The sequence below is a fragment of the Centruroides sculpturatus genome, unplaced genomic scaffold (assembly GCF_000671375.1).
Source record: "Centruroides sculpturatus isolate CEXI.00-Female unplaced genomic scaffold, Cexi_2.0 scaffold288, whole genome shotgun sequence".
Lineage (NCBI taxonomy): Eukaryota > Metazoa > Arthropoda > Arachnida > Scorpiones > Buthidae > Centruroides > Centruroides sculpturatus.
This window is the reverse complement of record NW_019384547.1, coordinates 32483-57265: the sequence shown is the minus strand read 5'-3', so window position 1 is coordinate 57265 and position 24783 is coordinate 32483. Positions and strand designations below refer to the sequence as shown.

Here is a 24783-nt window from a genome sequence, read left to right as displayed (position 1 = left end):
AATCCATTCATTTGCAGTTACTGGATCAGCAGATTGAAATTTTCCTGTAATTTTTGAATAAACAATGTTATGTTGGGTTTTGAATTGATCCATCCAACCATTGCTACATACAAAATTGCCACATCCAAATTTGTCTAGCAAAACGTCTAGCAAATTTTTCTTCATGGACTTTCAAGATTGGTCCATCTTTGAAAACCCAGTACTTTCTATGTACTAAACCATTGAAACAGGTTTTTGGTGATGTTTGCCTGCTCACACTTTCTAAACTTTTTTGTTTTGGTTATATTTTTCTCCATCTCCTATCTTTATTTTTCCAGAATGTCGACATTGTCAAAGAAGACAAAGAAAACTTTCTACACACTGACATTTTTAGCACCACGTTCTAATTTGTAAATATTTTTAATTTTTTCGTAAACTGAGAGCCATTTTCTTTTCTTCATAGACATCTTTCTTATGAAAGGTTTGTTTCATTTCTAATTGGAGTATATGGTAATTTTACAATTGTAGTGATGATTAGGTAAATTTGCATAGCAGGGCTGGAAGTCAACAAAGAAAGGGATGGTCTCCAAAAAGAAAATTAAATGGTAATCAGGCTTGTAATCCAAGCAGTCCATAAAACTAATTATCCCTTTCAGTTTTATCTCTTCCAAAAATTTGGTACCACATTTCTTACTACTTGAACAATTAAGAATGCTCATGTTGGAATAGCTACTGAAAATTTGCTCAGTGTATCCGTGAAGTATGCTCATTATAACCAGAGAAAATATAACAATTTTAATTTATGTGCATTTCTGTATTTCTTTTTTTTTTTCTATTATCTTTGTTGCTTCTGCATCTGAAAATAAGCATATATTTTTGTGTTAAATTAATATAACTAAAATAATGAGAAGCAGAGAAAAACTTAATAATAAAATAATTATAAATATTTATAATTTAATTTTGTAATAATAAAATGAAATTATAAATATTTCAGCCTACAGATCTTGCTAAAGCTGTAATAGCACAAGCTGTTCGACATATTCCTTCCTCTGTTCGTATATGGATTAAAGCAGCAGATCTTGAAATTGAAATAAAAGGAAAAAGAAGAGTATATCGAAAGGTATTAGATACTTTAGTTCAAGCAATTTGAATTATTATCATCATCATTATTAAGAATTTTAAAATTAATTTTTAGGCACTTGAGCATATTCCAAATTCTGTTAGACTTTGGAAAGCTGCTGTAGAATTGGAAGAACCAGATGATGCTCGAATATTATTAAGTCGTGCAGTAGAATGCTGTCCTACAAGTGTGGAATTATGGTTAGCTCTTGCACGTTTGGAAACTTACGAAAATGCTCGGAAAGTATGTAATTTGTTAAACTGTTTCATTTTGAATATTTTAACACTTAAAAATTATTTATAGTACAAATTTAAAATAAAAAAAGCTAAACCATTTTGACAATTCACTTAATCACTTTTAGGTTTTAAACAAAGCACGTGAAAATATACCTACAGATCGACAAATATGGATTACTGCAGCTAAGTTAGAGGAGGCTTGTGGCAGTCACCATATGGTAGAAAAAATCATAGACAGAGGTATAAATTATTTTAAATTTATTTATTTACTTAATGTATAATTTTATAATATATACATTATAACTATATACATATATTGTTATAATAGTAAATATATCCAAAGTTATTATAACAACTTTTATTTTATTCTTCAGCCATTGCATCTCTTAGAGCAAATGGAGTAGAGATAAATAGAGAACAGTGGCTTAAGGATGGTATTGAATGTGAGAAAGCCGGATCTGTTTTGACATGTCAGGCTATTATTCGGACTGTAATTGGTATTGGTGTTGAAGATGAGGATCGTAAGCATGCCTGGATGGAAGATGCTGATGCAGTTGAGTATTAATCAGAATTTTTATTTTTATCAGAAATCAGAGTTTTTTATTAATCAGAATATTTTTCTATTTATTAATTAAATATTTTATTTAAATAAATTTGTTTTTACTAGTGTGCTTCTCAAGGAGCATTTGAATGTTCAAGAGCTATTTATGCTCATGCCCTATCAGTTTTTCCAAGTAAAAAAAGCATTTGGCTTAGAGCAGCTTATTTTGAAAAAAATCATGGAACAAGGTTGGATTTTTTTATAATTGTTATTTTAAGTAGAATTAAAATACTAATTTACTAATACTAAAATACTAAATTAATACTAATATTTTTATTTTAACAGAGAATCATTGGAATCACTCTTACAAAGAGCTGTAGCACATTGTCCAAAGGCAGAAGTACTATGGCTGATGGGAGCAAAGTCAAAGTGGTTAGCAGTAAGTATTTCAAATTATAATCATGAAATGGCAAACATAAAACATTCTAATATAGTCAATTCATTTTTGGGGATACAATTTTATATTTTACATATTTCTTCTCATAAAAAATTTAAAGTTAATATTGAGCTGATACGAAAGTTTCTGGAATTTTCTAGATCTTATGATAAAAACTTTTCTAATAGAATTTTTAAAATGCTCATTTAGTATTTGGCTACAGAAATAATCTATAATTGCAAAATATCCACATCAAAATTTTATTATTCAGTAGAAAATTAACATTCTGATTCTAATGTAGATAATTTAAGTCAGTAAATTAATCTGTATTATCAAGAGCTAAAATAATAATTATAAATTTTTAGAATGATGTACCTGCTGCAAGAAGCATTCTGTCATTGGCCTTTCAAGCTAATCCCAACAGTGAAGAAATTTGGTTAGCTGCAGTCAAATTAGAAAGTGAAAATAATGAGTATGAAAGAGCTAGACGACTTCTAGCCAAAGCTAGAGCTAGTGCTCCAACAGCCAGGGTAATATATTGTTAAGATAATTCTTTAAAATATAAGATGAAGAAAAGAACTTTTAAATAATTTTGATTTAAACTTTTTAATAAAGGTTATGATGAAATCTGTGAAATTAGAATGGGCTTTGGGAGATTTAATAGAAGCAAAAAATCTACTTGAAGAAGGATTAAAACTGTATCCTGACTTTGCAAAACTATGGATGATGAAAGGCCAAATATTGGAACAAGAAAACAAGATTGATGAAGCTCGTGAAGCATACAATCTAGGGGTAAATAAATGGATAAATAATATTTTAAATTTCTTTATATTAGAAATCTATTAGAAATCTATTAAAAATTTAATTTTATTTTGTCATTGCAGTTGAAAAAATGTCCAACTTCTATTCCTGTTTGGTTACTTCTGTCGCAACTTGAAGAGAAAGGAGGTGCACTCATTAAAGCACGATCAGTCTTAGAAAAAGCTCGGTTACGAAATCCAAAATGTGCCGAATTGTGGTTAGAAGCTGTGAGAGTAGAACTTCGTGGTGGACTAAAAGATATTGCTTTGACTTTAATAGCAAAAGGTAATTAATAAAATTAAGAAACGAAAAAAAAATTAAGAAAAATAAGAACTGTTAAAAATTGAGTCAAAAAACAAACAAAAAAAAAATATATTTCAGCTATGCAGGATTGCCCCAATAGCGGGATTCTTTGGGCAGAAGCCATTTTTATGGAAGCACGACCTCAGCGTAAGACGAAGAGTGTTGACGCACTGAAACGTTGCGAACATGATCCTCATGTTCTTCTTGCTGTTTCTAAGTAAGTCATTTTAATTATTACATTATAAAAAAGCAAATATTAAAATATTTTTGAAAATTTTAGATTGTTTTGGACTGAAAGAAAAATGAATAAAGCAAGAGAATGGTTTAATCGAACTGTTAAAATTGATCCCGATTTAGGAGATGCTTGGGCTTATTATTATAAATTTGAATTACTTCATGGTACAGAGGTTTGTAAATTTTTTAATTCATAAATTATTTTTTATAATCTTAAAATAAGGACAAGCAATTAAGTACTCTAAATAAAGTAAAGACTTGTTACATCAATTAGAAGGAACACACAAAAACTAGAGGACAGGCAATCGTTTTTCTAAAAAATGATTGTGTGACCTCCTCCTTGAGGTAACAAGTCCTTACTTTATTTAAGGTTCTAGTAAACATTTTTTAGAATATCTTTTTTTCATAAATTTATCAAATTAATAATACTATGTCCATTACTATTATTAGGAGCAACAAGAGGATGTCAAAAAAAGGTGTGTTAATGCAGAACCTCACCATGGAGAACATTGGTGTCAAATTTCTAAAGATATTGCAAATTGGAGGAAAAAAACAGAAGAGATATTAGTAATGACTGCAAATCAGTTATCTATTCCAACTTGAAAATACCAAACTATTTTTTTATTTATAAAAAAATTCATCCATGAAAAAATTAGTAAAATAATCATCATATTCATATCTTTAAATTTATCCATTGTATAGTTTTATTGTCAATAAATGTAAATTGTTTTTTATAAGCAATATTTTTCAAATTATTTATGCATATACTCATGTAAGTTAAAATGCAGAATTATTTTATTAATTTGATTATGATTTTCTTCATAGAAGATAACTACTAAGTTATTTTGGGCTTAGGTTTATGTACACACAGTTCACACTATATGTTATTTGTCCAGCACAGCACATTCCTGGATAGTGAAGTGGTACGAGTTCCACAGAAAAGTTGGGCTATATGTTTTACAGTGTGTTGGGGAATAATTCTGTAAAACACTAGCTTTAATGCAATTTGTAAAATGTTTTTGAAATCACTTAAAATGAAAATGACTTCCTTATGAAACAAAAGGAGTGATGCCATGTGTACAGTACATACACTATCAAATATCTTCACAAAATTTACTACATTCCTATATACTTATTGGGCTGCAATTTGGAAAAATTGTAGACCTAAAAGTTTCCACTGTTGTCCATCTGTCTGCCCTTTCTTCTTAATCTTCAGAATGGTGTTAGATAGATGAAAGCCAAGACCAGATATGGAAATTTAGGGGCATGAAGTCCCAATTAACTATTGAATATATACAAACTTCTGATGCAAACTGGAAGTCATGTTATTTCAATTCAAAAATTTTCCCCTGAAAGAAATTAGATAGATGACTGCCACTCTATTGCTAACAGGAAAAGTATGATGTACAGGGGAGGTGGAAAGTATATATATTTTAAATTAAATTAATTAAAAATATTAAAAATTGCAACCCAGCATTGTGGCAAATGCTTTTCTAAATCAATTGCATGAAATAGTTTTAAAATATGTAGTAAATTTTTTTTAAATATTTGATATTGTTTATATCAAAAATGTATTGACTAATATTCAACTTTTTAGTGAAAAAATTAAACATTTATTTAAAATAATACTAAATATTTACATTTAATTTAAATAAATATAATACAAAGGAAACTATCAACACTAGCTAATCAGCTAAAGTTGATAGCAACAAACTGTAAAAGGAAGTTTTCTATTTCATCATTACAAACTTTAATATAACTACTGAGCAAAATATTTTGCTCAGTAGTAACAATAACAACATTTTTACTAAAGATACATGGTTAATTCCACAATTATTAACTATAGTATTAGGAAGAGCAAACAAAGTTTTTCTATTGAAATTATGTTTATTATCCAATTAAGATGTAGATAATCCATGTGTTATCTGCAATTAAAAATGAATTTAAAAGCAAGTGTGGGCTATGCACTAAAGGTTAACTTTAATTACAGATTCATTCTAACCAAGAGAATCTTTAGAAACATGAAAAGTACTTTATGCATAACAGGCAATCATATGTCAACACAATTTTTCTGAAAACCCACCAAAGACAAATACAGTACACTATACAAGTCTCATTTTTAGTTCTCTCCCATTCATTTTCTGTGTATGCTTACACACTTAAATTTTGAATTTTTTCAAAATTTAAACCACCATCTGCAAAAAAATTCTAATTTAGTATCAATTGAATTTTAATATAATGAATAATCAATGAAAAAAATCAGAACGTTGGGAACCATTTACATCAAAATGTATTCAGGTAAAAGAAATCATCATATAATTAATATATTTTAAAAATTAAACAGAATACACTTACCATTTAGTTTAATTTCAATGTAGAAATCATAGTTTCAGTATTTAGTCTATACAGTAAAATGTTGGTAAAATGAAATTGAAGGGACCATTGAAATAATTTTGTTATATTAAAATAGTCAAAAATGTAAGGATGAAATTTATTGATGATAAAAAAAATTGCTTACATTTTGAGGTAAGAAAGCTGTTAGTATTTATATGGAACCAAATTTTCAAAATGTAAGTTATATTAAATTAGAATAAAAATTGATCTGTAATAAAAAAAATTATCAAAAAATATCATGAGCAAACAACTAAAATAACAATATAATAGTACAGATTAGTTTGAATCCTGCCTTTTTAATTGTTATTTTTGCTTGAAGCCATTATTTTCTGGTAAAAGAAGTTAATTTTCGTGTATGTTGTTTCTTTAATCAATCTTTTTTTGATAAAATCCAGTACTGAGCATTCCAGTAGGCCATCAGGCACATCTTTTTGTTTAATTTCTTTTTACATATTATCTAATATTTTATTGTTCTCTTCCAAAGAAAATTCTTTTCATTCTTTGTTTTTCTCCATTTTTTCTCATAAACTTTAGAGTAATAACATCAAAATGAAACCATAACTAAGGATTAAAATTAGTGTTGCTAGTTGATCTAGACATTAAAATTAATATGGCTAGACTGTTTGACATAATATTCATCATTTAATAAAAAGTAAAATACATCTGGATACGAGTCCAATTTTGCTTGCCATGTCCAATCACCAGGAACAACTATTTCCATTGCAGAGACAACCTTTCTTTAGAGGCTATGCCTCTGCACAAATATGTAAAACAGTTTAAAATGTCCACAGGTGACAATCCCAACACAATTAAAAATATAATATTTCTTTGTAGAAAAGGGCTGGCACAACATAATATTCATCATTTATTAATAATGAATGATTTATGCATTTATAGATTTCATTATAATGAAACTATTCTTTTGTAACAGACAGAATTTTTATTACATTAAACTGAAATTTTCATTATGATGGTATTCATTAAACAAACATTTTTGCATTGAACTGAATAGGAAATTGGATGGGGATTCAAGCTATATTCATTATACCGAAAATTCAGTTAAACTGGCATTTGTTATACCAACATTTCACTGTATTTTAAACTTCCTAATGTTCCTAAAGTATTCTTAAAAGATTCCTAGGAAAAAAAAAATTATAAAATTACTTTCACTAAATATTTTATTGTATAATTAATTTATTAAGGAAGCTCTATTATAAGAAATTGTACATTTTCTAAATTTGAAACTATTTAGATTAAATTAATAACTTTCCCACTAGATTGACAGAAAAGTTGATAAGAACACTGGAGAATGTAGAAATCTGACCATAAATTTATTTATGGTCAGATTTATATTAGGCTATTCTTCCCCTAAAATATAGTCTTATAATAAATCTAGTAATCATTTGGTATTGTATTATTAACAAGTAGATAGAAGTATAAAAGAATATAAAATTTTGATCCTTCTGTTCATTTATTAATTAATTAATTTCCATATACAGTATAATAAAGTAGTATATAAAGTACTTTATTATATTATAGTGATTTATTTATTTATTTTACTTTTAATCAGAAGTTTTGTTTGGGAGTGGTAATTACTTGTTTGCCAGAACATTACCATATGTAAAGTTAAAAAATAAAAAAAGAAATTGAATTTGAAAATTTCAGATAATTCAAATTTCTTTAATTTATTGTATAAAAGATTGAGAATTTATCAAAAAAATTTATTTAAGTAAATATAATTATTATTAAATATTTAAATAGCATTGTTTTTCTCACATTTTATAAGTCAAATATAAATAAATAAAGAATTAATTAATGATGTAATATCAATTAGTAAGAATTAAATTTAATGTTTTAATAATAAATGATAACTAATCATGATTTTACCTAAATTTTGAAATCAAGTTATTATGTTCATATATTATTACCTAACATTTAGTATTTAAAATTATGGATAAATTAAAGCTAAAATGCAATTATTCTTTATAAATTTAACTTATATAAATTTATTGATGAAATTATATTCTTCTGTTTCATTAATAAAAAAGAAAAATGGAAAATAAGACAAATTATTATTATATCTTAACAAGTATAAGCATCCCGAAGCCATCATTTTAGTAATATGCCAAACCATTGTCGGATTTATTATCAGGCTATTCTATCACCAAAAAATAGTCTTATAATAAATCTTGTGATCATTTGGTATATTAACAAGTAGACAGAAGTATAAAATGATATAAAATTTTGATTCTTCTGTGCATTTATATTTATATACAGAATTAATTTCCATATAAAGTACTGTACTTTATTATATTATAGTGATATTAGATTATAGCTAACATCACTATAATATAATAAATTGGTTTTATTTTGTTTGTATATTATTATTTAGTTTAATTTATTGTTTTTTTAGTGTTTTTATAGTGATGTTAGATTACACCTACACTATAAAAACACTTAAAAATACCTATAATTTAGCAGGTAGAAATGAATTTAGTAGAAGAATTAACATTTGCAATTGTATTTAAGTCGTAGTCAGGTTTATAGAATTAAACACACAACAAAATTTAAACATAATGGTTAGTTAGAATAGAAAAAGTTACCTCTCCAGTCGATAGCGCCATCTTGTAAATGCGTAGTGAGATTAAATTTTTTTACTTTAATTATTCGAATAAAAAAAATAACCATCTTAATAACACACAAATAAAATTGAATCGAAATATAGAACGAGCAATTATTTATTGTGACATCGTCACAATGTCGTGCTGCAATTTTTAATCATGTTTTTAATTTATTTAATTTAAAAAATATGCTCTCCATCTCAAATTAGTAGTGGCTTGCCCCTGTACATCATACTTTTCCTGTTAGCAGTAGAGTGCCGGTCATCTATCTAACTTATAGATTCCCAATCTTTTTTGGTCTATCGCACCCTTTTCGAAAAAAAAAAAAAATTATACCAATCGACTTCCGTTCTTGAAATTAATAATATAACCCATAGTTTTCCAACTTTTTGGGTCATAGCCCACTTTTTCAAACAGCTATTCGATGGCGCCTCTCTTAGGTAAAGCATACTATATTATATATTGAAAAACATGGACATATTTTTAAAATTACAGTGTTATCCCGAACTTACGCGATAGGTGGGACCGAGCGATAACCGCGTAAGTCGAATTTGCGTAAGTCGGGGTATAATTTCGCAATTCGTGTAAAATCCAAGTCGGATGTATGTAAGCTAATAAATGTTCTCGTTAATCTTATCTCTTCTTTTGATTCGTTCACGGTTACAAGAAATCATCACAAAGAGTCTCTGAAGGCTCCGTAGATATAACAAACACAGAAATAACACAAAATAAATTGTAGCTATGTGTCGATTCCGCGCGACACGTCCAAACATGTAAGCCGAACAATAGTGTGAGGGGAGTGAGTAATCAAGAGTTGCGTGGCGCTCAAAAGACGAATCGACGAGATTTGAAAATCGCGTAACTCCGGGTTTGCGTAAGTCGAGGTATTACTGCACTTTATTAAAAGATATTAACAATATTGGATTACTGCTCAAAGTTTCATTAACAATTATATATTATTAAAACTATTAATATAATATGATTAGTGAGAGGAATGAGCTTGGTGTAATAATACTGATACTAATTTTTCGATATATGGTGCCATATTTGTCATCAGCAATCTTAAATTACCGCGTTCCACTATTGACAATCTCTTTCTTTTCTTTGTTAGTAAATTGCTGACTATGCTAAATCCCCTTTTCTGCTAAATATGATGATGGGAATGCAATGAAAATGCAGTCCATGAAGCCGGATATAATACTGGAATTTGCCTTTGAAGCCAAAATTCTTCATATGTATCTTTTTAATTTCAATTTTAACTCTTTATTTGTTGGCAATTCTATCGACTTCTCCTGCAGTGATAATTCTGCTGTTTGTTGGTTTGAGAAGGGTTCTAGTACCCAATCTGGAATGATGGTGTTAAGGACATCCTGAAATCTATTTGTAAAATCTTCTTTAAGTGCTTCCAAATGCTAGCAAAATACAAGAATGTCGTCATCATTTGTTTCCACAGATGAAAGATTCGGAACTGATAGAATTGTCTTCGATCCAAATTTTGTTTTTACAAGGCAAGTTTTGACACGAACGCAGAAATAGTTGCTTTTGCTTTGATCAAATCGTCTCCTTGCAGCTGTAGATTCGTTTCATTAAGTTTATTATATAAATCAATTAAATAAGCTATATTATTTTGATGATATGAAACCGTGCTTTACAATTTGTTTATTCTTCTAACACAATAAAGTGCTATAAATTAAGACACTTGGCGGGTTTTCTCATCTTTATTTAGTTGATACGTGTGAACATTTTACACGTTTCGGGCTCTTAAGCCCCTCTTCAGCCAACTAAAACATTAAAAAAGAATATAACATACATATAAAAAACACAAGTTTTGTAGAATTCATAAAAATCTATAAGACTTATATACATAGTATGTTTTAGATTTTTATGAATTCTACAAAACTTGTGTTTTTTATATGTATGTTATATTCTTTTTTAATGTTTTAGTTGGCTGAAGAGGGGCTTAAGAGCCCGAAACGTGTAAAATGTTCACACGTATCAACTAAATAAAGATGAGAAAACCCGCCAAGTGTCTTAATTTATAGCACTTTATTGTGTTAGAAGAATAAGCTATATTATTCTTAAATTTCAATAAATTCTCTCTTAACGAATCATCATTGTTGTCAAAAAATATTATAACTGAGTCAAAGAGGTCATAACATCTTTTTACACGGATACCCTTTGATAGCCAAAGAGTTTCTGTGTGCAATAGCAAACGATTGAAATAGTAGTCTTTTAAAAAATCAGTTAGAGAACTCGCCACATTCTTGGACATTTCGTTGATTCGTCTCTGTACTGTATTATTGATTAATGGGATTTTCTTAATAATATCATATGGTGGCTTGTGCAGTACAGTACGCAGAACCTCACTCACAACTGGCAATACAGTAGAGTCCCGAAAACTCGGCCTAATGTGGACCGAAGGGTGGCCGAGTTTGTGAAAATGCCGGGTTATCGAAAATGGAATTAAAAAAGAATAAGTACGAGTGTTTCCTCAGAAAATACTATACTGTACTTGTGTGTATTGTTTGCTTGAGAATACAACAGAGAATAAACTGCCCAAATACCCTTAAACAAAAGAAAAGTAGGCCTGCGTACTTTATGAAGGCATAGAGCCTTTACTACATGAAAATGAAAATTAATGAATACAGTGTACAGTAATTTACCTGATAAGACAGATCTCAGAAAAATACTTTATGAGGCATAAAGCTGTCAGTAATGAAAATTAACTAGGGGTTTTTTCGCCCTGCTAGGGTGTGGCCGAGTTATCCGGACTGCCGGGTTATCGAATGCCGAGTTTTCGGGACTCTACTGTATCAATTCTTCTCTAATAGTGTGCAGTTTTCCCGATTTACCAATAAGCAAGGAAATGTTGTAAGAGGCACGTAACCCGTCTTGTTTCGATGCCGCTGAAAACATACCAGCTAAAGTTGGACGTCTCGAATGTTTTTCTTTGAGCATTTGAAAGTAAGATAAATTTTTATCTTTTCTGTTAGAATGTATTTTAGTCAATTGTTCTTCTAATCGTGAAGGTTTAGTGGCTTCATTTGAGAAAACTCTCTGGCAAATCAGGTATAGTCCATTGGTAATGTCTTGTTTAAGAGTGCCTGAATAAAACCATATTTCAAATATTCGACATTATATATCTACATTTTTTCTCTGAATCCGACATGGGTTTATATGTAAAAATAAAATCAATAAAAATAATCTGCTGTGCTCCACACAGGACCAACCGTCACCGTATTAAATTACGTGACTATCGTCAGTGGTAAAAAGAATAATAAACAAAAATAGTCAATATGTACTGTATAGTACGTATTTACCTCCGTGGCAAATAGTTATTACAATAAAAATATATTTTTAATAAGTGGTCCAGGTACGTTATCCTTTGAATGTGATCTGCATATACCGCACAGAAATTTTAGATTTACACTTGCTCTGAAGGAACTTCGAAACAATCTCGTATGGATAAAAAGCATCACGTATTTATTTAATTTATTTAAAGATACTTAATGAACTTGTCAAAACATGCATAGCTTCGATTAATTATTATGTGTATTAATATTGTCATGACCTGTGCAAACTTGTAGGTCTAAATATAAGCTTTGTTGATAGAGCCGGAACATGTGTACTGTTATATAAACACGCATTGTGGTGCTCTGTGTGGTTCACTACGCGTGATGCGTATTAGTCAAAAAGGTATTAGGAACGATTTAAAAAAATAAAAGAAATAAAAGTAATTTATTTATTAAATTATTTGAAAAACCCCAAGAATTTTTTTATGAATGGTCTTCCGAATATATCGGGTCCCGACCTTCACTACTTTGCATGCCTGAACGAACCCATATGAGCTTGCTAAAAGGTGGTCTAGATGGGAAGTTCGTTATATTTGTTACCGACTCAAACTCGTTTTTTTTTATAATATTAATAACTTCGGCGAAGGATTATTTAATTATTCTATAATATAAATTCTATTCTGACTTTCGATTCTTAGTTTATTTAGTTTGTCAAGTCGATAATATATTAATATGCTNCCGTTTGATAAACATTTACTTAGATTCTGATGAATTTTTGGATATCGTTTTGATCTTGTAACTAATGCATCCGATGGATTATTTTGAATATCGGAAGTAATTCCTTCACATATGCTCTTATTTGTTTTCTTTAAATTTCTTTGAGTGGTTTCGGATTTTGTGGATCGATGGCATAAAGAATCAATTTTAGTGACGGATGCTTTAACCGAAGGTAAATCTACAATAAATTTATTAGCATCTCCTTCAGATGAATGCATTCTTCGAATATGAGTTTTACAATCCGATCTGTTATATGATTGATAATAGCAAAACTTGCATTTGTATCTTGTCCATCCGGCGTGAATAGCAGCGTGTCGTCTTAAATTAGAAAAGGTAGAAAATCTTCTTCGGCATTTCAAACAAATTAATTTCTTAGCATCTATCATTTCTTTAACTTTATTTTCTATATTGGTAGATACAAATAGTTTTCCTATATAGTTATTCTTTCTCTTGTTATTCGTCGTTACGCTGTTTTTCCTGCAATATTTTTCGTGTCGAACTCGCGATGATTTTCGGTTAAATAATCGTTCACACTTACAACATCGTTGATTTTTATATATCTTATTCCTTTCTAAACTAGAATTGTTTTCGGTGGCTGTAACTTTCCTCGTAAAAGCATTTTTTCTCACAACTTCTCTTAATTTATTTATTTGTTCTTTCGATTTATTATGAACGGATGTTAAATGTCTAGTCACACCCCACATTTGAACGAAAGATGTATTACAAAATGGACACGGATAATACGGGCGTTTATTTGAGTGTATTGTTATCATGTGTAGATATAAAGTTTTAATTGATGTATATTTAGTGTCGCAAGTTAAACAAGTTAGAGACTGTAGATTACAATCCGTTCTGCTGGATAATCTCTTTGCTCTACTTTTCATCGTAGATAAAGTTGTAATTTTTGCGGACGATATAATGTTATTTTGTTGATTATTTTTATTTTCTTCTACTGTTTGAGTTTTATCAGAAAATTCACTAATGTTATTTGAAATGTCGTTTTTAACTAATTTATCTTCTAAATTACCTTTAACTTCGTGCAAATCTGGACTCTTGTTTCTATTAACTGCTTTAAGAGATTCATTCACGTTAACTACAGGAAAATTTTCTTTATCTTTTTCTTCGTATTCTGTTTGAATTAATTTCGAATCAGAGTTTTGTAATTTACTATTTGATATTATTTCTATATTTTTTCCTTTACAATAATACCTTTTATGAGCTAAAAAGTTTGCCAAGCTACGATATAAACTGCAACAGAGTTTGCATTCGTAGATAATGTTGCATCCTTTTAGAATAAGATGTTTTACTTCGGACGTTCCGTCTTTTAAACATTTTAAAATTTGTGAAATATTTTGAAGACCAGTTAAAAGAGGAGGCTGTAAACACGAATGATCCCAAAGATCAAATGTTGTATCTAATATTGGAGCAGAATCGTTGGTCTTCTCAATTTTATTTTCCATATCTAATAAGCTAAATAGAATTAAAAATATTAATAAGTTTTAATTTGTAAATATTTATTTCTTATAATTAATTTCATATTGTTATTTGTTTTATAATTAGAATAATTCTTATTAAATGAAGAGACTATAAATAAATGTAAGCCCAGTATAAATGCTTTGTAATGGAAATTACTATTTATGTAACCTTGAAGTTGATATAATTTTTCTACTGTTTAATTAGATTCAGTGAAAATAAATATTTTACATATATTAAATTAATTTAGCTGGGTAAACATGAATATAAATAGTAAATAATTAATTTGGTAATTATATTCTACTCTAGATTAAATTGTACAAAAAAAAAAGATCTTTATCCAGACAGTCTGCTTGTTCCCATTAATTTGCATTTCAATACATTGTAACTAACCTTCACGAATATGCTATAAAAGACTTCTAATTTATATAAAAAATAATTTTTAAATATATTAAAATAATATATTTGCTAATATTAATTTATAGTAGGCCTATTAATTAATATAAAAAGTTATCTGGTGTTTTTATAATAAACTCTTCTAAATTTCATATGAATCCTTTCTCATAATAGCTCTTTTACTATGTAAGAATTTTTATAGATGGAAAAAATTAATGGATAGCATTAAACGATGAATGGAAATGTATATTTTTTATATAGTTAGGAACAAACATTACCTTTTGTATAAGGTGAACTCTGCAGATGAACAGGGGCAATCCGCTGACAACAGGCAGACTGATAAGCAAAGATGATGCTGCGACAACAGCCCTTACATGTGTCGTCCACTTGAAAACTCCTCACCTGCCACCCTTCCCAATCCGGTGCAGGGGAATAAAAGGGGTTTGGTCGCCTTCACCCACCACAATAAGACGAAGAACGCAAACCCTTTTACAATTATTTCGAATAGAGTAATCGGACAGCTGGCGATCGCATCAGCTTATCCAGACAATGGATCATCTCTTTATCAACACATTTTGTTGTAAACTAAATAGGATTCTAAAAAACGGATTCGATTTCATTGTTGTTCAATATATGACAGGTGACGCCAAATGTTTATTAAATTCAGAGATAAAAGGTTTTTTTAAGAGAGATATTAACACTACAATTATGGAACGATAACGGTATGATCTGGGTTAAAGCTATCGAACAAAAAAATTATCTCTTTTATTCTTTTTAATTCGATAATATTTATAACATATTTAAGTTTTTCATTTAAATTTATGTATTTTATTTTATCTCTTCCTTATCAGAAAGAAGATGAAAACTTTATTTCTTGTTAAGAAAATTCTTTGATTACTTGGTTAATTAATCAGAAATTGTTGTTGTTAAAGTTAACATTAAAAAGCTTTCCTAAGAAGTAACTTGATTCATTTTAATTTAATTTATGTAAATTAAATGAATTATGATCTTTATGTCACATTCTACGTCTGGAGAATTATTAGGCACATAAAAATGGTATATTATATGTATAAATCGAATAAATTACCTCGTATTATAAGTCTACTTGTAACAATAATCGTAAAGAAAAGCATCGCAATAAGTGGCATATCAAATGAATGAATGAATTTGAAACAATTAAAATAATGAAGAAAACGATATTTCAAACAACGCATTTTTATTTATATAAAATTTTTAAAAATTATATTATAGTCTACATCTCTTAAAATAAGATAACATGCATTATAGGCTACATGAAACGAAGTAAAAAATACTTTTAATTAAGGGAGTTTTATTTCTACAAGTTAAATACAGTAAATTAATTATGTTTTTGTCTATTCGATGCAACAAATAAAGGTAAAAAATACTTTTATAAGAATATATTTTTATATTTAAGTGAAATTGCTTATTTTCCGGAAACAGATATACAATGGTGCCTCATACTTCGAATGTAATTCATTCCAAAGGCTGTTCGAATTCTGAATTGTTCGAAGTCCGAATCGTATTTCCCCATTAGAAATAATGGAAATCAAATTAATCATTTCATATTTTAACAGTTTTCTTTACTTAGCATAGATGTGCGATTTAATTATAACAGCTGTGAAATTTAACACATTAAGCCTGGCGCATACTAGTAGATTCCGTCGTGTGACATCAGAAGCGATTTTTGTGGTCACGTGATTGTTTTCCTTCAATGATCAGGCGACGTTGCCCCCTGTAATATCACTAATAACACAGTTCTAAAAAACCAATAAACATTTCGTCTATCCTTCTACGAACTATTGCTTGGTAATTTGTTTGTAAAATGGCTTATATTTGTTATCTATTTGGTAGAGATTTAATAAATAAACGAAAACGCCGACCCGATAAAAAATGAATTTGTCATTGTGATATGTATATAGTATATAACTTTTATAATTTCTATAAAATCAATGAAATAATTTATATTCTTATATCTATTAAAACCTGCTTAGCTATCTGTTTATTAAACACAGCATAACTGAAACGAGACAAAGATTACAGCACAAACACGTGCAAAGCTCGCTTGTGGACTACAGCTTATTTCTTTCTCATAACTTTCAAACGCCGAAAAATCCACATTGGATCTTCGAATCGTCGAAGGGTAGACAATGGCATATAACGATATGAGTATAAAATTAAGTGATAATTTGTTAGTTGGAACTTACGAGAATATCGTTATATAGGAGGACACTATATCGAAATTTGATTGAATTTTTATTGTGTAAAGATATTAAAATATTAAATTGTTATTAAGCTGCAATTTAAAAAAAAATTGTAGACCTATAAATTCCCACCGTCCGTCTGTTTTTCCTTAATTTCGAGAACAGAGTTAGAGAGATAAAAGACGAGAGCAGATATGGAAACCTTAGGGGCAGGAGACCCCGATTAACTACATAAGAACTTCCAATAGAAACAGGAAATCACGTCATTTGAATTTTAAAAAATTTTCCTGAAAGATGTTAGATAGATGACCGGCATGACTGTATTGTTATAGAAAAAGTATGATGTACAGGAACAAGCTACTACTAATTTGAAGTAAAAAGCACATATTTTAAATTAAATACATTAAAAATATGACTAAAAATTGCAGTCTGGCATTGTGATGATGTCACAATAAATAATTGCTCGTATTAAATTATTATGTAATGATCCAATATTAAACTATGCAGACATATTTCTTCGTCTTAAAAAATATATGAATATAATAAATATAAATGAAAATGACTCCCAATCACCTCTAAAACAAGAAAATTTGTATTATTATTATTATTATTATTATTATTGGGTACTATTTTTTTCGGTTCTTTTCTACAGTATAGAGATGTACTGTTCTTCAAATACATCTCTAATACCGTCGAAAAGATTCAAAATCTGACGAATGATCAAATTCGATTTAACTTCTTGCACATCTTTCGGGATCAATTCGTAAACATTTAACCAGTGGTTTTGGCTGTGCCTCCTATTAAAATTTTATCATTTATTTGAAATGCGTGTTATATATTACACATTAATTGATTAAAGAGCAACGGTACATCCATAGTATCAGCTGGAGTTGTATATGTTATGGACCAAGTGATTAATAGGGCATGGGCGCGTTGTCTGATAAATATTGATTAATTTATTAAATTGACCAGACATTATGAATAAAGCTATATTCCCTTCGGGCAATTTGATTAAAAAAAATTTTTGCTCCAAACATGGTCTCATAGGGACTGCAGTTTATACCAGTATGATAAGCTCGATTTTTCATCAGTTGTACAAAACGTAATCCTTCCGATCATTTGTTAGTATTGTTAGTCTCTAACCAAGAACTAAGCGTATTTTTTACGTCTTAATTACATCTTTCTACTGAACCCTGACTTTGTGAGTGACTGTGTTTTTCATGCACCATTTTTAACTCGAGCCACATATTACATATTTCTTTGATGATATTATGGGCGAATTTTCTGTCGTTATTGCTTTGTAGAATATTCGGTGCACCGAAAATTGTAAAAATGTTTAAAAGAACATATGCTACATCTTCAGTTCTTTTGGTTTTTAACGGTCGTAGTTGAACGAATTTAGATAGATGGTCATGATACACGAGTATAAATTTATATTGCTCATCGGCTTGCCACTGCACTTCTATAAGATCGATCTGACATCTCGACAGCAATTTAGAGAGGAAACTTTTAGAGAGGAAAAATATAAAAAATTAAGCTATACACGAATCAGTTATCTTTTTAAATACATAAACATAAAATGTATATACTTTTCATAAACGTGTATGTTTATAGAAAGTTATTGTTGGGCTGCAATTTGAAAAAATCGTAGACACAAATTCCCACTGTCGTCCGTCTGTCTTTTCTTAATGTCGAGAATGAAGTTAGATTAAAGATGAGAAGCTTAGGAACAGGAGGCCCCAATTAACTATATACGAACTTCCTGTCCAGACTGGAAGTCATGTTATTTTAATTCAAAATTTCCCCTAAAAAGAGTTAGATGACCAGCACGACTTTATTGCTAACAGGAAAAGTATGATGTGTAGGGAAAAACAGAATGTACAGTACATTACTGTACTAATTTGAGATGGAGAGCATATATTTTAAAATAAATAAATTAAAAATATGATTAAATATTGCAATTAAAAAGTGCAATATGATGTCACAATAAATAATTGCTCGTTTTGTTAAAGGTTTTAATTATAATAATAATTATTATTTTTTATTGCAGTTAATATAGTTATTTAACTTTGTCTTGTCACAATGAAAAGTAATTATAAATGCATATAGTCTAAATCCAATACAGTACTTTTAACTTTTAGAATGATTTCATTTATCAACGCATTATCGACAACTACAATTTTTTATAATTAATTAATTCATTTATATTACATTTATTCAATTTAAAGTAGATTGTATAATATTCAGTACTGTACCTAAAATAAGTTGTATGTGCTAAGTATATCCTGCTATGGTATTTGGATCCGTACTTTTCAACGAAAAACTTTATTAATTACGAAAAGAAATAGATTTTAGCCTATAAAACAAATATGTTTTATGAATATTTATTAATATCGTTATTTTATGCGAAATTTTCTTTCACTTTCTACAGAAACACGATTTTCTTTTGATAGCTATGCAAAGCATTTCTAGAATCAGAATAAAATAGAGAAAAAAAAACTCATCTAGACTATGTAAATGTGTAATAACTCTAACTCCAGTGGCACGTTATCCAATGGGAAAAAAGGGCAATTGCCTGGAGTCCCCACCAATAGATAGCCCCAAACAAATCTTTCATAAACTCATTACTGTAGTAAGAATCTCGAAATTAAAATTTTGCGCCATATTTGAAGACCCTAGATTGCCAGTGTGGCGCAGCAAAGAATCGTTCAGAAGTCGTGTTAAAAACGTACGAGGAAACTGGGGAATTCCCTAAAAATCCCTCGAATGAAAATGCCTGAAGTCAACACTGTACTTGGGGCCCTCTAATTCAAATTTGCCTGGGCCCCAAGAATCTATAACGCGTCACTGTGTACTGGTGGTAGTTAAAATCTGTCACTGATTCTGACTAATCACAGCGCAAATTGGCGGTGCTTCTTCCAACTCACTTTTATAAAATCCCGCCAGTTTGAAAACAGCTAATTCTTTTTGTCTGTAAAAACTAAATATACTGTATTACGACTAGAAAAATAAAGATAGAAATGTTTATTCATATTATCTGATTTTATTACAGTACTTGAAAATATTTATCCCTGATCTGATCAGAATGTTCGTACAGGATTGTTTTGTTATTCACTACATTTTATATACAGCTAGATTAACATTAAATAACCCGGGAGTAGGCCGGATGGCCGAGCGGTCAAGGTAGCAGCCTACCGCTCTGGGGGACCCGGGATTGAATCCGGACGCGTCAAGGAATCCCCAGGAATTTTTCGGGGAGTGGCCCGTTCGGATGTGTCGTGCCCCGTCCCTCACTACCCGGTCGCTCCATTGTGGGCCTGGCCGATCCCATAATGGTCCTGCTATTAGAGACCCTCTTAGTGCTCACAGGACGGAAAAAGTAAAAACAAAACAAACCCGGGAGTAAATGAATATTAAAATATTATTTCCAATATGAATACAATACTAAGACACCACATAATTATATTCAAAGTGAAAATTCTCGAATTAAAAATATAAAATAACTGAAAACACGATATTATATCACAGAAATGCTAAACTACAATCAAATATTCAACAACATGCAATATAAATATAAATTAACGTATTTATATCACGCAAACTATTGTCATAAGATTAAAACCAACTATTAATTTTAGGTTATAATACAATATATTTAAATATATGAATTATATAATTATTAAATATCGGAAAAGAAACGTAAATAGCGCGCAAGGAATTGTGGGTCCAAACGATAATCGAATGACGCCATTGGCATCTGACGTTCAGCAGTCGTCGTTTGTGATAATCTTTAAATCGCTTTTATAATTTAATTATTTTTAAAGCCGTAATTTTAAATCCGAATAAACTAAGATGGGAGCATTGTTAGCATTGTGTACTGCCGGACAGGTAATGTATATTGTTAATAATTTAAATATTTATTATCATTTCAAAACAAACGCAACCCATTGTTAAAATGTTTCCATTTCTTGTGTAATGTATACAATAGACTTCGGCTATTAAAACAAATGATTAAGAAAATGAATGTAAATAAAATTTAAAGTTTTTATTAAGATTTATAAGATTATTTTAAGACAAAGATAATGGTTAAAAGCATAAAATAGTAAATTTCAGTGGCGTGCCGTCACTGGAAGCGGTGGAAGTGCCGATTCCTTTGTATTTTCTAAGAAATAAATACATATTGTGCAATTATTTTCATATTTTAACGTATTTTATTATAACCGCATTATGTATCTTATTACAAATTTCTATATTACATGTGAAAAAAAACGATAAGATTGCTATTGTATATTCGAATATCAGTGGCGGAATGGAAGTGCTGTATTGTCGAAACCGGGTCCGCTTCCAAACTGCCAGATTATTTGCATTTGTGCATGTGCTTTACAGAGCATCAACCTCACCCATTTAGCTGGTGGAAGCTACACACCAAAATGCTTCCAATGATTCTATCCAGGACTGGTTCTGGGCTGTTAGCTGCCTGCCTGCTAGATATTTGGCCACCCTTGCCCCATTATGTGAATCACAAGTAGCTTTATAACTTAACCCAACCGATAAGAATTTACTGGTATGTTTTTATGATAGTTCTGTATAGTTGACAGGAGTTTAAAAAAATCCATTAAAATATTTGATATTTTTATTCCGCTCTCCCATCTTATATTATTTACGGATTTCAATGTTAAACCAGTGATATTACGATTCGTATGTCCCATCTTTAAGGGAATGTAGGAAAAAAAGTGTACAATCTTGTACAATGTTAAAAAATTAACTAACTTTGGCAGCATTACAACTAAATTTAATGAATTGAGATGCACAAGGTACAAAAAAAGCTCTAGAATTTATATTCTTTAAATTTACGATTTATGTATCTGTTGTCATAAAAATTTGTGGCTGGAATCATGGCTGAGTCTAATTATTTGTGTTTGTAAATTTAAAGTAATTTTTGACTTCTACATTTAAATTTTTTTAAAGCTGAAATATGTAATGATGATTGAAAAACATATTAATGCTTATAAGAAAAAGGAAGTAATATATAAAAAATTTAACTGTAATGGAAGAATGAAAATGTTAGAATAATCATAAAATATATATAGTAGACTTGATATCAAAGTTAGTTTTAATTACATTCATAATTTTTCTCCCTATTACAGAGTTTTCAAAAAGTATTCCTAAAGGTAGTTGAAATTTCAAATGAAATTTATCATCATCATAATGCTCAAAATAGAAAAAATGCTGAATGCTGGAGATTTATTAGAAGAGTACATACAAAAAATTTGAATAATTGCTCCTGTGACATATGAACTGATGATAATTTTAATTCATGTTGCTAGAGAAATTTCAAAAAAGTTTGGTGATAAATAGGAAAAACAAAGTACTTTTCACAAACATTTTATGGATAATTAATGAAATTTCAAAATTTCTGCTATTGATAGTTATCATAGTGGACAGTGACAACGAAACATTGACTCATTGTTTTCATCAGGAGACCTCAAAAAATTATGCATCCAGGAAAACAATAGGTGCAGAGGGCCTATATAAAATTTTTTTAAATGTTCATGTACCTCAATTAATTTACTCAATCAAAAATCAATGTTATTGATTTTTCTCTCATTTTCAAGCACAATTTGCATTGCTCCTTTTTTAAAAAATCATTAATCTTCATTTGTTTAGTAATGCCTTTTTTTTTCAAACTGAAAAATAAACTTTCAATACAGTAGAGCGTCGATTTTCCGAAAGTCAATCATTCGAAAGAATTCCAGTCGGCAAATTTAAATTTTTGCCAGTGCTGTGGCGCTTCAATCTTTGGCTATGTCTTGGGCTACTCAAATATTTTACGTTTTTGATACTAAATTAACATCTGAACTATAATTTTTTATTATTTTTATATTTTTCAATATATTTATTTTGTTTGTACAAACTAAAAAAATAATTTTTAACGATACAATAGTCTTTGTTAGGCTTAACATCGACGAAAATTCAACGCAAAGTGACACGCAACGGAGAAAAATTTCGACATCGGATACGTTAAACTATTTTTTTGTACGTAAATCAGTTATCCAAAATATCAGTTATCCGGACAACCTCAGTCCCCAATTGATTCGGAAAATCAACACTCTACTGTATTTGTGACATTTACTTGGTGTCTTTTGGTGATGGTGTAAGAATACAAAAACACTTTTACAGAATTGAATATATAAAGTGCTTTAGAGAAACTTGACACTGTTCAAACTCAGCTTCTTTGCCATTACCAAACCTCTGCTTATCCAGTTTATCCAGTTTATCTATGCCCAGCTAACTGTTCAGTCCAAACTGCTACCTGCTGTACCATGTTTCAAAATATATCATATTGCTGTTATTTTGTATAGTGTTGCTTTTTCTTATAAACAGTCATTATTGTTCTTCAGGACTAAAAATTTTGACCGATTGATGTGGGGAAAATGATTGCATGCTTAATTTTCATAATTTAAATATGACCCTAGAAATTTAACAATGCTTCCAGGATTGAAGTTTAACTGTAGTTAGTCGTAGCAACACTTTATGCTTTTGAATTTTGTTTAATTCTCTACTTCAGATCAGAGAGAAGAATTTAAGTCATATTCTTTCAGAAAATTGTTGTTAGAAAACTTCTATTTAAGCTTTTTACTATGCAAATAAGACTTTCTAGTGAAATAATAATTCAGAATGAATGTGTTCATTTATGAAAAATATAATTTTTGTGTTTGAAAAAGCACACAATATATTTAAATATATGAATTATATAATTATTAAATATCGGAAAAGAAACGTAAATAGCGCGCAAGGAATTGTGGGTCCAAACGATAATCGAATGACGCCATTGGCATCTGACGTTCAGCAGTCGTCGTTTGTGATAATCTTTAAATCGCTTTTATAATTTAATTATTTTTAAAGCCGTAATTTTAAATCCGAATAAACTAAGATGGGAGCATTGTTAGCATTGTGTACTGCCGGACAGGTAATGTATATTGTTAATAATTTAAATATTTATTATCATTTCAAAACAAACGCAACCCATTGTTAAAATGTTTCCATTTCTTGTGTAATGTATACAATAGACTTCGGCTATTAAAACAAATGATTAAGAAAATGAATGTAAATAAAATTTAAAGTTTTTATTAAGATTTATAAGATTATTTTAAGACAAAGATAATGGTTAAAAGCATAAAATAGTAAATTTCAGTGGCGTGCCGTCACTGGAAGCGGTGGAAGTGCCGATTCCTTTGTATTTTCTAAGAAATAAATACATATTGTGCAATTATTTTCATATTTTAACGTATTTTATTATAACCGCATTATGTATCTTATTACAAATTTCTATATTACATGTGAAAAAAAACGATAAGATTGCTATTGTATATTCGAATATCAGTGGCGGAATGGAAGTGCTGTATTGTCGAAACCGGGTCCGCTTCCAAACTGCCAGATTATTTGCATTTGTGCATGTGCTTTACAGAGCATCAACCTCACCCATTTAGCTGGTGGAAGCTACACACCAAAATGCTTCCAATGATTCTATCCAGGACTGGTTCTGGGCTGTTAGCTGCCTGCCTGCTAGATATTTGGCCACCCTTGCCCCATTATGTGAATCACAAGTAGCTTTATAACTTAACCCAACCGATAAGAATTTACTGGTATGTTTTTATGATAGTTCTGTATAGTTGACAGGAGTTTAAAAAAATCCATTAAAATATTTGATATTTTTATTCCGCTCTCCCATCTTATATTATTTACGGATTTCAATGTTAAACCAGTGATATTACGATTCGTATGTCCCATCTTTAAGGGAATGTAGGAAAAAAAGTGTACAATCTTGTACAATGTTAAAAAATTAACTAACTTTGGCAGCATTACAACTAAATTTAATGAATTGAGATGCACAAGGTACAAAAAAAGCTCTAGAATTTATATTCTTTAAATTTACGATTTATGTATCTGTTGTCAT

The 24783-nt window shown here is 29.4% G+C and overlaps 3 protein-coding genes across 4 annotated transcripts in view; 2 read left to right on the top strand and 1 right to left on the bottom strand.

Moving 5' to 3' along the window:
• LOC111623529 (pre-mRNA-processing factor 6-like) overlaps window positions 1–4253 on the top strand; it is a 41907-nt gene extending 37654 nt beyond the window's left edge. Inside the window, exons 10-21 of the mRNA XM_023366132.1 lie at window positions 967–1099; window positions 1175–1342; window positions 1461–1575; window positions 1710–1888; window positions 2003–2124; window positions 2222–2315; window positions 2678–2842; window positions 2928–3104; window positions 3197–3398; window positions 3495–3633; window positions 3697–3823; window positions 4101–4253. Of these exons, the coding sequence (XP_023221900.1) occupies window positions 967–1099; window positions 1175–1342; window positions 1461–1575; window positions 1710–1888; window positions 2003–2124; window positions 2222–2315; window positions 2678–2842; window positions 2928–3104; window positions 3197–3398; window positions 3495–3633; window positions 3697–3823; window positions 4101–4253 (1774 nt within the window). The remainder of the gene's footprint in view (window positions 1–966; window positions 1100–1174; window positions 1343–1460; window positions 1576–1709; window positions 1889–2002; window positions 2125–2221; window positions 2316–2677; window positions 2843–2927; window positions 3105–3196; window positions 3399–3494; window positions 3634–3696; window positions 3824–4100) is intronic.
• Window positions 4254–11470: 7217 nt separating this feature from the next.
• LOC111623546 (zinc finger protein 800-like) lies at window positions 11471–14195 on the bottom strand. Its single transcript, XM_023366156.1, has 3 exons — window positions 13763–14195; window positions 12716–13687; window positions 11471–11769 (listed from the first exon to the last, which is right to left on the bottom strand). Exons 1-3 carry the CDS (start codon window positions 14193–14195, stop codon window positions 11471–11473), a joined length of 1704 nt encoding a protein of 567 aa, XP_023221924.1.
• Window positions 14196–20536: 6341 nt separating this feature from the next.
• Window positions 20537–24783, top strand: part of LOC111623535 (probable serine incorporator) — a 36168-nt gene continuing 31921 nt past the window's right edge. The window contains exon 1 of one of the 2 annotated variants that reach the window (XM_023366140.1): window positions 20537–20714. In XM_023366140.1, coding sequence (XP_023221908.1) covers window positions 20679–20714 — 36 coding nt within the window. In that variant the 5' untranslated portion in view covers window positions 20537–20678. Of the gene's footprint in view, window positions 20715–23619; window positions 23797–24783 lie in introns of those variants that run through there. The other variant, XM_023366139.1, reaches the window with a different exon arrangement.

Excerpts from the sequence above, each read along its gene's own strand:
- LOC111623546 (XM_023366156.1), bottom strand. The coding sequence starts at position 14,195 with ATGGAAAATAAAATTGAGAAGACCAACGATTCTGCTCCAATATTAGAT. Across the intron at positions 13,688-13,762 it reads AGATTTGCACGAAGTTAAAG|TAGAAGAAAATAAAAATAAT; the intron begins GTAATTTAGAAG and ends AAACTCAAACAG. Across the intron at positions 11,770-12,715 it reads AAAAATTCATCAGAATCTAA|GCACTCTTAAACAAGACATT; the intron begins GTAAATGTTTAT and ends GGTTTTATTCAG.